Genomic DNA, 17,267 nt, shown 5'->3' on the forward strand with positions numbered 1-17,267 from the left:
AAAGACTTTTTATATTATATGTGAGTGATATTGCACTGAATTCTCCATTTTCTTAGCTATTGGAAATAGATTACTGGTGTTGCTGCCGTCCTAGCTGCTATAACACTGCCATACCTTTTGGGTTATTTAGCCCACTTCTTTAATAACCAGAGGGGAATCCATCCTGACTAAACAGTGGACCAGCTCTTTAACTGAACAAGGACTCAAACTAACTGTTTTCTTGTTCACAGTCCAGCATCAAGCAGTGAATGAGGTCTGCATATATATCCAGGGGAGTAGATGATTGAACCACTGCCACCTGCTCGTTCCGGTTCAGCTGATTGCAGATGCGCCACACCTGCCACCTCCTGCTCCAGCTGCACAACTCCACAGAAACAGGGAAGGGAGGGGGAGAGCACTGCCACTATCTTTGGGTGGAGGATGGGTTGTTGTCCTAAGCGAAGGAGTTTAAATATCTCGTGATCTTGAGCATGAGTGATGGGAAAAATGAGTGTGGGCCGGGCGGATGGAGTGGTGCAGCATCAGCAGTAATGCAGGAACTGCAGCAGGCTATTGTGGTTAAGAGGAAGGTTAAGCTGGAAATCAAAGCTCTTGATGACTCAACATACGTACCAACCCACATTGATGGTCATGAGTTCTGGGTAGTAATCAAAACAAAAAAGGTTGCAAGCAGCCAAAATGAGTTCTCCCTGTAGGGTGGCTGGGTTCAGCCTGAGAGAGAGAGTGATGAACTCAAACATCCAGAGAGAGCTTGGATTATATCTACTGCTCTGTCATGGGAAAAGGAGCAAACTGAGGTGATTCGGCATCTGACTGGGATACCTCCAGGGTGCAGGGGGGAATGAGAATCTGAACTAGAATTAACTGGAGGGATGACATATCTCATCTGGCCCAGGAATGCCTTAGAATCAACTAGATTTCTGTCCTTGCTCCCACTGCTGCCATTTCCACCATTTCCCTTCTCCCCTTTGCCCTTATCTGGTGCACATGCATTAACAAGCATAAACATACACGGGGCATGCTGGAATAGAAATGCGATGGTTGTTCTGAGTCACTTCGTTTCGTATTAACAGACCCAGAGTCCTTTTTTTTCAGCTGACACACACTAAGGACAGTTAGTGAACAGTAAAGAGACCATTTTTGAATTTTACAACTGGATTAGAATTGCTGACTCAACCTTTAAAATTTAATGATGAGGTAAGTGACCATACAAATGAATGATCATTTTATTCAAGAATAAAGCTATTAATGCCATAATGCTATAATTATTTGGAGCTGTAATGGATTTTCCACAGTATTGTGAAGTTGGTATCAACCGTCACCAGTCTTTGTAATTGATTAGTAAAATATTATCCAAATCCAAGTCCAATAAAAGCACTACTAGAGCAAGACTAGCCCATATTAGACTGAATGTGACATCTAAGTATGCCAGCACTGCTTTCGCTCACATCCTATCTCAAGTACCCAACATTCAACTTACTTTGATTTCAGCAGGAAACATCACTTCACTTTAACTACACATCAGTTTATACATTTCATTCTCTTACCTTTATGGTGAAGCAGGCTCAGCTAGCATACTGAGATGAGGTTAACAACCAAGGGTTTGGTCCAATTGTAGAGCACACAATTTGGTTTTATTTAAGCTTTAACAAAATAGGAACAAAATCTTTATAGCAAAGTATTCAAAAGGCACTTCAAATAAAAGTCTTCCACCTTCTGCAGTGTCTCAGTTTTATACTGAAAGCACAGAAATCCTCAATTTTCCTAATAATAATAATTAAACACATGCAACTTGTCAGCTAAACTTCATCTATGTTAACATAAAACATATTTAGATCTATCAAACTGTTTAACAAGCTTTTTTTTAGCCATACTCATCCTTTACACAACAATATACTAAAAATCTATTGAAAAACTATACACTGGTGACACAAAGAGAACAATGCAAATACTTGTATTTACATTCAACAAGCCAATCTGAAAACAAGACAAACAAAATCATAGGGAATAAGAAGACTGAAGCGAGACCAATCTGTCCACGACGCAGTGAGCCGTCAGTCGGGCATCTGGCTCACAATCCCAGGAGTCTGCCAAGAGCTCCTCCAATGCAGATCCCTGAGAATATAAAAGGTTTACACATTCATACACTCAGTTCACTGTTGCTACATCGCCAACATTGCTGTATATCCAAACACAAAGCCCCAGTGTTAGCATACCTGTGGCAGCAGTTCCCAATGTTTGGGTATGGAAGGTCTCTTGTCCTTGTGAGACACGTAGGAGATGAGGCTCTCCAGTGTGACATTGGCTCCCAGCTCTAATTCATACGGCACCAGATGCTGTGGAACAATACCGCCTAAAGATGGAAACATTTTTATGAATTATAACATTCACTTTGGGACTGCGTTCTTTAGTGATAATGGTATCTGTAATAATTGTAGTCTGTAGCATTGGTGACAAGGAGTAGTTCACTCCGTACAATGGAAAACAACAAATTAGCTGCAAAAGTTTGTTGCATTATATCCAACATAGGCCCTGTTAGCAATCCTGTCAGCTGGTTCTGAGCCAGCTGAAGAATAGCCCCAAGCATAAACCCCTGCTTCACCAGCAACCAATTCAAATACATTTTCTGTCTGACATATGACAAAAAACTGATTCTGTGTGGCAGCTCTATTCTGGGAAATGTGAATTTAGTGATTCTAGTGTTCACAGTTAAATAAATTCCTGGGGTCAGATTGATATAGTGAGATGGTAACAGTGACTGCTTATTGTAGTTGAAGGTCACTCTGACCAATATGAGCTTCATGAACAATTGGAAACCTTTCGGAGTAAAACACAGTGGAAAAAGTAAGCAGTCCTCATTTATAGAAAGCTTATTGGAAAAACATAACACATAACACTCACAGTTGAGACCAGGGGTTCTCAACACCTCACTACCATAGACAACCAAGAAAATCCACACAGACATGCATGAGTTGGAGTTTACTATTTGATCCAAGACTGAAACCCTCCATGAGAAAGAGCGTTTTTTTATAGTTCAAAAGTAATTTTAATGGTAAAATTCATCTGTGGAAATTCTCTCAACTGTAATGAATAGAAATATATAGTTCTGAAATATTGTACTAACCTCTTCAATTAGATTAAGTTAACATTAGAAATTATAGAATGATATAAAACAGGACTGCATGATGGACCTTGAAATGGATAAAGTGAGTAAATATTATTAATTTCTGCTATAGATATTATTAATTAGCTCAATTATATACTATGCATTATATAATAATATCCATTAGCGCTATTTTGTTGACTTAAATCAGCTGTATGCATTGTAGAGTAAATGAAAGAGTACTGAATTATGCAGGACATTGACCCAGTTTACCTGCAGTTTTGTTTCATACCACTAGATGTCAGTCTTCATCAAAGCCATGGTGACTTTCTGTATCTTATACTTGAAAATTTATCCATTTTAACATTGGCTTTAGTTTTAATACAGATGGAGTTACTCAGTGCTTCAAACTGTCCAGCATCCAGGCTAATTTGTCTCATATGAAGATCACTATGAGGACAAATAACTACTACTATAGGTAACCTTGGACATATTTTTGACCAGGATATGTCTTTTATCTAATTAAGCTCACTTACCTTCAAATAAATCAGAGCAGCGCATCCAGATCTCCCACAGCAGCAGTCCTAAAGCATAGACGTCCGCCTGCATGAGGAACCTGCTGCTGTTCAGGTTTACGGAACCTTCAAGGATCTCAGGCGACATATAATGTAGCGTGCCCAGCTGAGCATGGCCCTACAGAAATGTAAATTGGTAGTTTATAAGGATAAGTGCAAAATACATATAACTTTTTTTGAATTGTAGGTGAAATCTTAATTTTTTACAAAAGCAGCCACCTTTGTATAATTATGCAGAATCTTTTCATTGATGGGATTTTTGTAAAGATGATCTCTCCTGAAAGTTTTTAAACTTTGGCAACATATCCATATAGTGTTCTTTTTTAACATGCTAGCAGACACATCATGAGCAAAATAAGCACCCATCTGCATGGCTGAGTTCCACCTTGAAACTATCATGTACCAATGACATTTTCAAAAACATACAAGGGTATTTCAAAAAGTGCTTGACCTCATCAGAAAACGTCACAGGAGAAAGATTATTCCTGCATTAATTTCAACATAGTCAGCCTTTGATGTTAATGCACGTGGCCCACTGATGGTAAAACTTTAGTATTCCTTTGCAGGTCACATCTTGAGCCTCCAGATACTCCTCAACATGCATGACTTCATCATCACTCTGAAAATGGGATTGATGGCAACTGGGATTTAAGTTTAGGAAACAAGTCAGACAATGCCAGGCTAGGTGAGTAAGGTGTATGGGGACAACAGTTCAAAGCCTCCTGTGGTGTGTGGAAGTACTAATTGTCCTCAAGCAACAGCATATACACAGCTAAAAGCTTTCCTCTCCTTTTTCTCTGATTGCTTCAAACATTTGAGTTTTTGTGGACCATTTTATATTGGTTTACAGTGTATAATTATATCCCAAGTTGGGAGTTACACCCCTTGTTTTTTGGGTTAGATCTTTTTGAAGTACCGTTATACTTAAAAAAGCACGAGGATCCAATCCTGCCAACTTGGAAGGTGGGCCTCTCTGTATAATTCTATTATTGTCAGTTTCCGGTTTGAACAAGCATGGCTGAATTACTCCAATAACTTGCCATTGTGTAGCGTACAGTATTTTTACAGTAATTTTAGCTGCATTGCTGGTGAGCTGGTGTGCACGAGCTGCAGTGAACGGCAGAAGGTTGAGTGGAGAGAAGGAAAGGAATAATAGATATAGAGTTACACTGAGGCCGTTTTAAGACAAAAAGAGATTGTTTTCAGAGAGAAAAATGCTAAATATGTCATGGAGGTCCTCGGTTTATGATGTCTTTGATTTACATTGTTAAGTCGGAACTGGTTCAGTGGAATTAGTTGATGAGCGGAGCGGATGAATACGTCGTCATGCATCGAGCAGAACAAATGAACATGTCGTCACACGATGAGCAGAGGAATACTGAATGTACAGTAGTCATGCGGCACTATTAGACGGCTTTGTTTACATTTGTTGCCACATTGGATTATACTACATTTGCGAACTTCATTGTGGCTCCCAAGCCTAAGTCAGACATACAGTTTACATTTTCGCCAGTTTTTTCCTACAGAGTTGTGTTTCAATGTGAGCAAATGACTGTTTGTTGTTACTGTAATTGTACAACTAAACTGATTGATATGGTGATGCACGTAAGGGCTTTGCTTGCATTTTCACTGGAGTTCTGACTTGAGGTGAAAATCGACTTACATCACACCACAGGAATGGAACTCCAACGTAAGTTGAGGACCCCCTACATATGTATATGTATGTATGAGTTTTTAGGATTTTAATCAGTGACTTCATTGCCCCAAGAATTAACAATAGTGCTCTGCATTCATCACTGGAACGTCTCACCTCCATGTTTGTGGTGTGGCTCTGGCAACAGCGATGCTCTGACCGAGATCGTAAGATGGTGGAGCATCCAAAGTCACACAGGACACAGGTACCATCTGCTCTCACCAGCACGTTGGAGCTGCTGAGGTCACTGTGGGCCACAGGGGGCTTATGGCCATCTGCAAGAAAAAAACACACATAATTAACCGTGAAAAGATTTGTAAACAGACCATATGTACAGTTTGGATTAATAAATGGAGTGTATGCTAGATCTAGAAAGACTTTAGTGACTGCATATGAAGCCTGCTTCATTATCATAATGATGAATCCCACAAATATATGTCTGTCTATTCTTTATGAGAAGTCATGTGATAAAAACTCATCTTAACATGTTTAATTTTGTGTGAGAACACTTTGGACAGAATTGCTTTCCACATAGAATGGCTACAGTATGCGCAAACACACACATTTGTTCACACAGTTGTTCTGGACAGTACCGTTGCTGTGAAGGTCAGAGTGAAGATAGGAAAGCCCCTGTGATAAAGAATGGCATAACTTCAGTGATGACATCCAGCTGGTGGTGTGTTTACACAGAAAGGAATGGAGAGAACCCTGAAATCAAAGAGACACCAATCAGTGATGTTTGACCACTTTCATCACACTGTCCTCATTATATCGCACTGCTGTGAATCCGCCTCTTGATGGAAGAAATGTTTATTATCTGCATCAGGACAAACAATGGAGAACATTAACTACCTCATCCTAAACAAAGAAAACCATACATTTGTAATTTCCTAAAGCATTTTTTCAACTTCATTTTTACCATATGAACATAAACTTCCTGCTTTTATTGTGAGCTGATTTGAATTTAGAGAAAACTACTAATTCATTCAGATTTTTCTCAGTCTGAAAATTGGTGGGGAAAATTCATGTAAATGTTTTTAAAGATTAAAGTGCTCTCTTTTGTCAGTGCAGTAAATTCTGAGGTATTAACCTTGTTAACCAAATGCTTATGCCTGTCTTAAAGTCTTTACACTGGTTAACTGTTTGTGATTTTAAATTCTTCTATAAGGCACAACGCAATCTTCGGCCAGGTCAGGTTATTGCTTTCCTTGTAGAGCTGTTGATTCTTCAGAAACAACGCAGTTTCCTTTAAGTGTATGATTTTGACTCACATATTCAGCAAACTGCAGCACAATGAAGCAGCTGTTATCGTCTGGTTTCCTCCCAGTGCCCAGGAAGTGGACAATCCCAGCATGCGTCATCAGCGGTAGCTCAAAAATCTCTTTCTCTGTGGTAAATTTAACTTTCCAGTCTGGAGGTAAAACTTTCACAGCCACCACAGATCCCTTGTACTTCCCTTGAAAAACAGTTGCAAAATGTCCTTGGCCCACAATCTGTGAGATGCATGAACAAACAGGTAAACTATCACAACCTGATGTAAAGGCTAACCAGTAATTTGCACATTGTGGATTTGATGGCTGGGCTTACCTGCTGTAGCTCAATGTGAGAAAAGTCAATCTCAGGGGATTTTACTGTTTGACAGGAGCACGGTGATGATAAACTGTAGTCATCAGAGGAGGATTGTAGATTCTCTTCTAAAATAATAGAGAACAGTACTTCTTATCATCATACAACTCATTGAAGGTAATCTGACACTGCAGTAAAACTACTATTCATATGAAAGTAGCCTGACCAAATGGCTACTGAAAGACAGAAACGTGACTGAAGAGTGAGGTCGAGGAGCACTGTAGCAGAGATAAACAGTAAGCTCAGTGTAGCAGAGAGAATGAAAGCGTTCCAAGGTCGAATAAAGACATCATGAGAGCTGAAAGTAAGTTTAGAAAATGTGCAAGCAGTCACTGAGGAATATTTTTTTCTGCTATGGTTGGTTGGGCAATTACAGTTTTTACAGAGGAACAACAATATAGGATGTGTGATGTGCTGATGAGGTGTATAGTTTATGTACCACTTTGTGAGACTAGACAACAACTAAAAAACAGTTATCTCACTGTGAAAACAACTGATTTATTCAACTTTAACTAACTCACTTTACTGTGACACAGGATAATACAATGAGTATGCCTTTTGACCAATAACTGATTTGGGGCTATACACTATATATATATATATATATTTTAAAAAATAGTCAAAAAAAGACCAAGAAGAAATAATAATTAATACTCAGTACATTTATACATGATAAAAGTGTGAAATACAAAACATACAAATTGTGTCAATTTAACTGTCCTTAGTCATGTATGTAGCACTAAGATGGATGTCTGTGTTGCATGATTTACATGCATTTTTCAGCACAATTATTACAACCATTGTCAATCGTATCAGACACTATTTTTACATCGATTAAAACCCCACTGAATTTAAATTTTTGTCAACTGCAGTAGCCTTGATAATTCTCGTAAACCAAGTAAAATGATTACATCTAAAAATCATTCATTAGTCACTCAAATACTGTACTTCTTACTAACAAATTTGTCCAATTAACTGATAAATAAGTTTCCAGTAGACCTGAAAAGCGATGGAGTTCCGTTGCACACTGTAATCGCGATATAAATCATTTAGACATACTGCTGCAGTCAAACCTAACTGGACTACTCAAATAGACAGTCAAATGGAATGGCGGTCTTAAAATGAAACTGAAATTCACGTCAAGTCAAGATAATTATTACTAAACGTCGAATCCACAAAGAATCTTACTTTTCTCTTTGAAAATGTTTCTCCTTTTAGCAGCAATAATCACAACAAACATGACGAGTAAAATCACAGCCAGAGGTACAGCCATTTTCAAGATTTCACCTAAGAAAAACAAAGAAAGTATGTGTTAAATGTTATTTGGGAATAATGAATAACCCTCCATTTGACATGCAATTCAAATGCAAATATTTCTGGAATGTGTTGAGAATATGGTTTGATATTAGCTAATAAAAGATGAAAAATTCTGGCTAATCAATGACATCTTCCAAATGTCAGGATTTCAAAACTAAAGGCGAGGCGAAGTTGTTTCCCTGGAGGAGAAATAACAATTATATCTTATTATAATCATACCTGCAGAATAAGAGTAGGTGTGCGGAGGCTCTTCTGACTCTGGGGTCCAAGTAATGTTCCCATTGCAGAAGTCTGTGTTGCACACACACTTCAGGAAGCGATTGTTGAAGCGTGATTGTGCTTCACAGGTTGCACTTGGGCAGGACTTTTCAACCATATCACAAGCTGCAACAGAAAAATCAGTGGTGCAATAAACAATTTAGAGGTTCTATATGCAACAGTCAGACCCACTGGGTGTTGTTAGAGCTCCAGCATCTCAAAATGCAACAAATGGGGCACATTTCCTCTCCTCCCTTCACATTTTATTTACAACAAGAAAGGTTGTGTATCCGAGAGCCAGCAAAATAGAACTACAACTCTCAGCCCACGTCAGCACTGTAAAATACTTAAATAACGGCTGTAACACACTGTTGTCTTCACTCGACCTGTCTCTTCTTCACTCTGCTTGAGTCTGTTTCTACACACATGGACCAGAGCAAACCCATGTGTGGATACATACACAAAATCAGCAGTATGATACTCACAATGAGCTGAAATTAAACAAGCGCAAATAAAGTATAAAAACATAATACTTGTGTGAGATTTCCTTCAGTCTCTTTATAAATGCACTGAACACCAACAACTTCAAAGGGAGGGAGTCACATGCATTCATGTGCACTGACATGCAGGCCTGGCTGGACCAGCTGGAGCAGCTTAGGACAGAGAAACTTAGATGAAAACAGACACAGTAGGAGCGGTGACTAAGTTAGGGACGCCTGTACTCCACAGCAGAACGTTGTTTTCTGCTATTAACACTATGATTGTATTTAACATCTCACATATTACACCTTAAAAGACAAATATAGTATATGCCAGCCAAGACTGTTAAGCAGCATGGCTTACATGCTACACATGACAGAAACTGACCAATATAAGTTTATATTACTTGGAGGCTTGAAGTAAATTTGATTTTAGATCCTTTCCTAAAAATATTCATAGCATAATGGTGAAATGGTACAACAACTAATCCAGCATGTAGTTCTGACACCGCTCCAGATGTTAAGGTTTCTTACCAAGAACATCAACCTTTGGCTGGCCGTTTACGATCAGGTAACATCCCACACAGCACTGGGTGTTCTCGCAGACCTGCACCGATCCATTCACATTTCCAGCAGTGGTGTATTTGTCGTAGTTCTGTGACATCACTTGAAAAACACACTTCCGTAATGAAGACTGGCTGGAAATGCATATACAGATGCATTCTGGGAAGAGGAAGAAAGACGAATATCTGTATGATAACAATCCTTGTTAACTTAGCCAATATTGATAAATGTTCTATTATGAGTTTCTGAATAGTGATTTTTGTATCATGACTTATAAACACAACTAAACATAGATTTAATGCTTACACTACCCAAGAGTATATAGTAAATAATAGTAAATTAGAAGACTCAGTCATATACAATCCATGAAAGAATCTCATCAACGCAGTAGTTTAGTTACAGAGCATATTCTGGTGGCAGCCCCAGTTCTTAAGCATAAATTCATGCATTTATTTACTGACCTATGTAGCCAAGCAATAAATCAAATCAAAGATGCTAAAAAAAACACAGAAAATTAAAAAAAAAAAAACATTTGCTAAAATATTACCAAATTATTGATAAGGTGAGTTACACTGTGGGCAGATTTAATACTCATGAAATCTTGGAAAAATGCAGCATTCTAAGGCCTCATTTCTACTATTTGGGCAGGAATATGAATACCTCATAAAAGCCTTACAGTTTTTACCATAAACTGTAGAATAAAGACTTCTTTATTAAACAGTCTATGATTTTTACATCTTCGGTATGGGAGTAATTCAGTACAATGCTTCAGCAACACGACTACAAACAGCAATCAAATTGCAAATTAGAAAACAATAATTTATCAAACATCTGTCCTGAAAAGAAGCATAACTTACTATGTCTAATAACTTTTTAAAAATTGAGCATTTTCTTTACTCACCCACAGCCAAAAGCAGCCACCGCTGTTGCAGGACCATGGTCACTCTGAGCCCATTGTGTCCAAGCAGGGAGGGAATTATCAATCCTGGGAATGTGAGAGGAGTTTCCCACGTCTGCATGCATCACTCCCACGAACACACACCTGCATATTGTATCCTTGCACGTGCACACACACTGTGAAAAGCTCCTCAAGGTCCCCACACCCCCACAGATATGCATTTAGTTAGCACTGTCATTTACTGGTAATTCCGATGAATCCGCTCTCTTAACAGGCCAGGAGAAGAGAAGCTGTGATGTATTGAAGGGGGGAAACAGTTCACCCATAACATATTACACAGTAAAAGGCCAAACAAATAATCTTCTGCCTGTGTTGCCACCAAAATATTTTTGTTGTTAGATCATTTATGATGTCCCAAAGCCTGACAATTTTGTGTCGAAATACGTATTTTTTAATTCAATTTTGTAGAGGATTAGAAGATTTTTTTGTTTCGTGGCAAATCATTGTTGGCCATGATTGTTTTTTTGGTCACTTGACTTTTATTATTTACTGATAGAGGCATGACTGTGCAATCACTTATTTCCCTGTGGTTTCAAATAATTGCCTTTTTTTTTTTTTTTTTTTTTTGCACAATTCTGTTTACACTTTAACATTAAAGTGTTTTTTGGTATGTTATTCTTATTTAAAAAATCTAAATCCTATCAATCATGATTTAATTTTGGAGAGCAATAAAAAGGGAAAACGTTACTTTTTAAAAAAATATTTTTATTTTATAATTCTTAAATTGTTTCATAATGATAATAATAATGGATTATATTTATATAGCGCTTTTCTGGGCACTCAAAGTGCTTCACAATGGATCCATTATTCATTCACTCACACATTCTCACTCTGGTGGTGGTAAGCTGCATTTGTAGCCACAGCTGCCCTGGGGCAGACTGACGGAAGCGTGGATCCCAATCTGCGCCTACGGCCCGTCCGACCACCACCAACATTCACGGATTCATACACCAGTGTGAGAGCAGCAAGGCAAGGCAAAGATGGGTAATGTGTTTAAAAACTACAAAGATATGATATGCTCTTCAGTGGGTTTTGGGGCTGCTGGTTTGCTTTACCTATGTATAGTCAGGCCAGCCCCTATTCCCAGTTCTAAGCTAAATTAACAGTCTACTCACCGTAAAGTCATTTAATAGACAGACATGAGACACTATTGCATTCTTTGGGAAGTTATTGACTGACATAGAGAACAAAGCAGCAATCATGTGGACCTTGATGTTGATACATTACAAATCTAGGGGTGAAGCCAAGTTTAGATGAAGCTTTATGACGTTTAATGAACAGATGCTCACTTAGTTGCTACTCAGAGTCAGGAGAAGATGTTTTACGGTGTGATGAGGCCTCGAGGGTTGAGATTAGCAACTAGACAGACGTCATAGCTGTCGTGCATGGCTGCTCGTCTTTCCACCACTGTCCACACATTGTCCGTTGGGTCCAGTTCCAAAATCTCCTTGGTGATGATCTCATGACGGCCTGCAGCCACGAGACAAAGTATGTAAGTGAATGCTTACCAAAATCTAATTTCCAGAGACACTTCCTAATGAGTTAGCTAGGATTCCCTAACTCTGACAATGGAACATGTGCCTTGGGTTGGTGCAACAGGAGGAAGTTTTGACAGCAAATGACATCTCCTCCAAGTCAGTCTGATAGAAATGTTTTTGGAGACAAACCAAAGAACTGCAAGAAAAAAGTAATTAACAGGCGTTAGGTAACTGACCGGCACCCTTGTAGTATCCACAGAGGTACAGCTTTCCTTCCACTACTCCTATGTTGGAGGCGTTGGTTCGGAGGGCGAGTAAGGATGTGGGGAGGGTTGGCCCGGCCCTCCAGGTGTCTGTGTCTGGGTTGTAGATCTCCACAGAGCTCAGACATCGCCGTGATTGTCCACGGTCCTCTCCATCACAGCCTATACCACCTGAAAAGAGGCATAGATAATCTTATAGTGCTACACAGTACTAGACAGTAACACGGTTTTGTAGTCTGACCTAATATGTAGATTTCTCCACTGAGAACAGCTGTGCCACAGCGGTACCGAGAGTACTTCATCCTGGCACACTCTGTCCACCTGTCTTTGCCAGGGTCAAACTGAAACACACGGTTACTCAGCCTGTCAGGCTCATCATCTGGCAGATCCTGGAGGATGAGACGAAAATGAAGGCAGAAGAAGACAAGCAAATGCGATAGTAAGTGAGAAATGAATAGCAGCAGTGGAAAAAAGGCTTTCAGTCACAAAAAATGATGCTGTCATTTACATTCTATGTAAATTTTACATGATTTTATTTTGATAGTATGAAGTCTTGTTGGAAATAACTGAAGAAGTTAAAGTGTCATCCCTGTGTTTCATTGTGCTTTTTAAAAATCCTTTAGAATGTTACCAACAGAGGGTGCCAACGCCATGAATATGCAAATTTAGTGAATCACCCCCTGAAAACATGGCTTTAAATTTTAAATGTTTCTTCATAATATTGAATGTTTCTGAAGGAATATGCAATGATCAAGTGTTCAGTACAAATGTGACTAATTTCTTTGTGGAAACTGTGATATCAAGGTTTTCCAAGTGAGCTTTTCCAACTCAAATTTACTAAAAAAGCAAAAATAACTGCTAAAATGCTATTTATGTAGGAGCCAAGTGTTTTTAAATAGCCTCAGCTACTATACATTTACTATGGCCTCTAAAACTACATATACTGACAGATCTGTAAATACCTGTGGCGTCCAGCCGCCCAGCACATAGAGATGCTCCTTCAGGCTCACGGCACAATGGCAGGCTAAAGGAAGCGGCAGCGGAGCAAAGCTGAGCCAGCTCCCTCCTCTCTTCAGCGACCATCTCTCCACGCTGTCTGTGATTATGTAATGATTGCGCACTTTCATCTGACCTCCTATCAAATAGAGACCCTCGCCTACCACCCCTAAGGCATACATGTCCCTGTATGCTGCTGAGCATAACACCACCCAGCTGTTCTCCTCTGAATTGTCGTACCTGGAATACAAACAGGCTGTTCAGATTTCCAGTGCAGTGCCATTCAAAAATCTGTATTGTGCATACATTACCACACACACCTGTAGAGATCAACCCTTTTGATTCTCTGTTGGTCTTCTGCCTCTATGGTCACCACTATGTTATTGTCTCTGGTCACTGCCCCTGCTGTGATCTGTCCCATACCTCCACAGGCCTTCAGTGGAGAGGGGATGTAGTAGATCTTTCTACCATGGGCGTCAAAACAGAAACTGAGATCAGCAACTCCTCCCCGTCGGACAGGCACTCCCTCCTTATTTATTCCACCCAAACAGAGCAACAGGTCAGTTGTTTCCATGCCATAGCGAAGAGCTGGGCGAGGTGGAGCTGACGTTTCACAGAGACCTGACGTATGGAGAGCAGCATCAATCATCCCAAAGCATTCAGCATCCCGTAGCAGCACCTGGGAGATTCATTAATAAACATGAAAGTCCATCAGTCTACTTATCTCATGATAAATGTCAACAAGGAGTCTTGACTTATGGCTCTTGCCTCTCATTCCTTCTCACCGGGTTTCTCCTCCTAGCTTTACGGAGAAATCCAGGGTCCACCAGCTCCAGTCGCACACGTCTGAGTAATTGCACGGCCTGGGCTTCGCTTTGTGAATCACCCCTTCGCCTCTCCACCCAACGCAGCACCAGCTCCAGCACAGCCTCCTCCTGTGATATGTTGAGGTCATCTGAGCCCAGGAGATCCCCAAGACTCTGGGCATCCAGCTCCAGCACTTCTTCTTCCTCACAAACCTAGATGAAGCAAACATAAAGGGAAAAATCAATAGCAATGATATCGAAAAAAAGAAAAACAATATAGTGGATGATTGATTGAAGAGAAAAGTTGTATCATAACATTTGTAATTGCCTGTGAAATATTTTGCAAAGCAGATCCAAAGTTTTCTGCATAAGAGGAGTCAGAGAGAGGTACGAGTGGGGGATGTTCAAGCTTCATTGTGACAAAGAGCATCATGGAAGCTCATCTGTTCTGGAAATTAAAAATGTGCTAATCCTCAGGGGCTTACATAAGGGGCTCTTCTTCTTCTTGTCTACATAAACATATCATAAAGCAGGTGTATTCATTAATCATATTCAGGAAATATATTGTTTTCAGGCATCATAACTTGTTTTGTCTTCGAGCATGGAATGCTTTTTGAGGCTTCAAGTTAAGAAAATATTCGACACTTGTCATATTGAATGTCTCACCCGTGCAAAGTGTTGATAGAGGTATTTCAAGGCACCATCAGCCAGATCAGTTGCTCCCAGGTCTCTGGCCCAGTGGTACAGACCAATGCAGTTCGATGTGTCCATGCGGGCCTCCATGTGGCTCTGACACAACCTTAACTCAATAACAAGAAGGAGATGATGTTAGCAAAACAACTGTCAGTACTTTCTCAATAGGCCACTGCCTGGTTGGAATTATAATTAACATCACATCTTCCAAGTTCTTCTCCCACCTGAAGGCTCCATCTATGTGCAGCAGGAAGGCAGCAGCAGCCACGGCCTGGATGTTGTTGTTGGAAAGAGGGAGCTCAGCGCGGTACATGTAGTCCAGGAGCAGCTCCAGGCTCTGGGCAGGAATGTCTCTGAGAGGCACCTCTCCTCCTCGGGTCTCCTTCAGACCGCATGTAAACATGGCCTGGACACGATGATTTATCAAAGAAATAATGCAACCGACACAATCACAGAAACAAAACATCATCAGTAGCAGTTCTGCATTAAACATCATTATCCTCAATATATGCATCTTGAACTGCTTTTACCTGGAAATATGGACTGAATGCAGACAGCACCACCTTGTGGCAATGGAAGGGAATCCCTTCTGCCAGCAGCACCACATCAGTGAGCTCCTCAGCTGCTCTCATCCTCTCCAGCTGCTTGAGCAGAAGTGAGCCGTGTTCTGCATGAGCAGCATGCAGCAACTCAACATCCATGGCCTCTTGTTCTGGACGTGTGCACCACGTATCTGAGCACTGAGGTAAAGACCTTGCGATGCTAAACACATCTGAGGGAAAAAAAATGAAGAGACTTTCACCCTTGGTCAAGCAAATATATGTCAGTAATGTAATGTTATTTCTATATGTCTATCTTATTGCTTTTTATTCACAATAGAAATTGTGTGTTGTTGAGTTAAACAGACTTTCAGATTTTGATTCTGAGATTTATGATCTTATGATATCATGCAAAACTGACAGTGAGGTGAAAATCTAAGAACCCAGTTTCCATTTTGTACTTGTTTTGCAGTCTTTGTGTAATTTGTAATTTAAGCTCAAATGTCCGCTGTATTGTAATTTGAGTAAAATTATGAATCGAACACCCCAAATGAAATCCGACATGACAAGAAAAATAGATTCATACTAATAGATTCAAACTGATGGCTGAATAGCTGTCATTATCTCCAGTGTGCTGGATCCATGCACAATATTAGGCTCCACTTCCTGCTTATTCCATCTGAGCTAATGAATTCCCGCCGAGTGTTGTGCATGAGTGATTTCACTCATATGTCCCGCTGTGGTCACCATTTTATGAACAGGCTAAAGGTGCAAAGTACTAGGCACTTGGATGTTGCCCAAAGCTGCACAAGTGAAGAACTGAAGGTAAATGTAATTGTGTCGATCTAGATGAATGGATTGTACAATATGCTAGAACTGGCAGAATGTTTCTAGCATTTTGTATTATTTAACTGCAGGAGAACATGTTACATACTTTAAAGAATTGTAATTAATGACAAATAAAAGAGTGGAGCCTCTCAGACATTTTATTTGTAGTTTGGAGGAATACTGAACGCCCTTGCTCCATTTGAACTGGCTCAGGCAGCAGCTGTGTATGGAGTCGATCATGATACAAGAGCTCAACATGCACAGGCCACCGACCAGACATGCACAGGCAGCTCACAAAATGAGTGTCGACATGTTAGCATGACTTTAGGCTCAGCACATGCAGAAAAACAGATTTCATACCAGCGGTGTCCAGAGATTATTCCAAGGTCAAGATTTAGAAAGTTCTGAACCGATATTATGTCTCATCGCTTAAACTACAGCATAGGGTGGTTTATTTTTGTTTGCTGGCAGATCTGCCTTGTGTTCTATGCTATTTACTGACAGGCAGTAGGGGCAATTGCGTGCTCACTACTTTAAAAAAAAGAAAAGAAAGTTTAAAATAGACCAGCAAGTGCTTGTAGAGCTGTTGGTCTGTTCAGATTTCTAGAAGTTGCAGTGCAGTCTGTCCTTACTCTCATTTAAACAGTGTTTCACGGTGCTTTCTCATGAAAATACATCTCATTTTGTCTGTAATTTTCTTTTTGGCATAAAGGGGTGTAATGAAAATTTTATTATTTGAAGCCTTATTATTCAAAGCTGCTTTGATATTTTAAAATACATATATTTTCTTACTGCTTGACATCTATAAATGAGGAAATAAGATTCCTATGCCTTTTGCTACATGACAAGTACAGTTAAACCTTTGATACTTTTGAACTTTCTGTGACCTAGCCAAGATGCTCTGTCTGTGTTTGTCACCCTCCACTGAACCCAGCTCTTGGTAACACTTAACGCTCATCCTTCCCCATTTTATGCTTACACTTCTGGTTTTGTGACGGTTGATAAACCATAGGAAGTTTCCACCTAAGCGGGGTGAGTGGGGTGACTGTCTGTACATTCTGACCTTTGTAATTTTTAGGAAAAAACGTCTG

General features: G+C 39.8%; 2 protein-coding genes across 3 annotated transcripts; both read right to left on the reverse strand.

Annotated features, from left to right (window-relative positions):
* Positions 1-1,612: 1,612 nt before the first annotated feature.
* LOC110945571 (anti-Muellerian hormone type-2 receptor-like) lies at positions 1,613-11,137 on the reverse strand. 2 transcript variants are annotated; one of them, XM_022187161.2, is made up of 11 exons: positions 10,517-11,137; positions 9,586-9,774; positions 8,534-8,698; positions 8,186-8,284; positions 6,959-7,065; positions 6,643-6,864; positions 5,965-6,079; positions 5,489-5,646; positions 3,640-3,796; positions 2,217-2,353; positions 1,613-2,115 (listed from the first exon to the last, which is right to left on the reverse strand). In XM_022187161.2, exons 1-11 carry the CDS (start codon positions 10,632-10,634, stop codon positions 1,999-2,001), a joined length of 1,584 nt encoding a protein of 527 aa, XP_022042853.1. In that variant the 5' UTR covers positions 10,635-11,137; the 3' UTR covers positions 1,613-1,998. The 2 variants fall into 2 exon arrangements, with proteins under 2 accessions (XP_022042853.1, XP_051805122.1); XM_051949162.1 differs by having other exon boundaries at positions 9,586-11,137.
* A 120-nt stretch (positions 11,138-11,257) lies between these two features.
* LOC110965568 (kelch repeat and BTB domain-containing protein 12-like) lies at positions 11,258-16,659 on the reverse strand. Its single transcript, XM_022214671.2, has 10 exons — positions 16,537-16,659; positions 15,340-15,581; positions 15,034-15,215; positions 14,783-14,915; positions 14,096-14,329; positions 13,631-13,989; positions 13,277-13,550; positions 12,556-12,703; positions 12,288-12,485; positions 11,258-12,043 (listed from the first exon to the last, which is right to left on the reverse strand). Exons 2-10 carry the CDS (start codon positions 15,508-15,510, stop codon positions 11,895-11,897), a joined length of 1,848 nt encoding a protein of 615 aa, XP_022070363.2. The 5' UTR covers positions 15,511-15,581; positions 16,537-16,659; the 3' UTR covers positions 11,258-11,894.
* Positions 16,660-17,267: the final 608 nt, after the last annotated feature.

This window comes from Acanthochromis polyacanthus, chromosome 6, assembly GCF_021347895.1.
Source record: "Acanthochromis polyacanthus isolate Apoly-LR-REF ecotype Palm Island chromosome 6, KAUST_Apoly_ChrSc, whole genome shotgun sequence".
NCBI lineage: Eukaryota > Metazoa > Chordata > Actinopteri > Pomacentridae > Acanthochromis > Acanthochromis polyacanthus.

Excerpts from the sequence above, each read along its gene's own strand:
- LOC110945571 (XM_022187161.2), bottom strand. The coding sequence starts at position 10,634 with ATGCAGACGTGGGAAACTCCTCTCACATTCCCAGGATTGATAATTCCC. Across the intron at positions 9,775-10,516 it reads GTGGCTGCTTTTGGCTGTGG|AATGCATCTGTATATGCATT; the intron begins GTGAGTAAAGAA and ends TCCTCTTCCCAG. Across the intron at positions 6,865-6,958 it reads CTCACATTGAGCTACAGCAG|ATTGTGGGCCAAGGACATTT; the intron begins GTAAGCCCAGCC and ends TGCATCTCACAG.
- LOC110965568 (XM_022214671.2), bottom strand. The coding sequence starts at position 15,510 with ATGGATGTTGAGTTGCTGCATGCTGCTCATGCAGAACACGGCTCACTT. Across the intron at positions 14,330-14,782 it reads TCTATCAACACTTTGCACGG|GTTTGTGAGGAAGAAGAAGT; the intron begins GTGAGACATTCA and ends TGCTTCATCTAG. Across the intron at positions 12,486-12,555 it reads TGGAGAAATCTACATATTAG|GTGGTATAGGCTGTGATGGA; the intron begins GTCAGACTACAA and ends GCCTCTTTTCAG.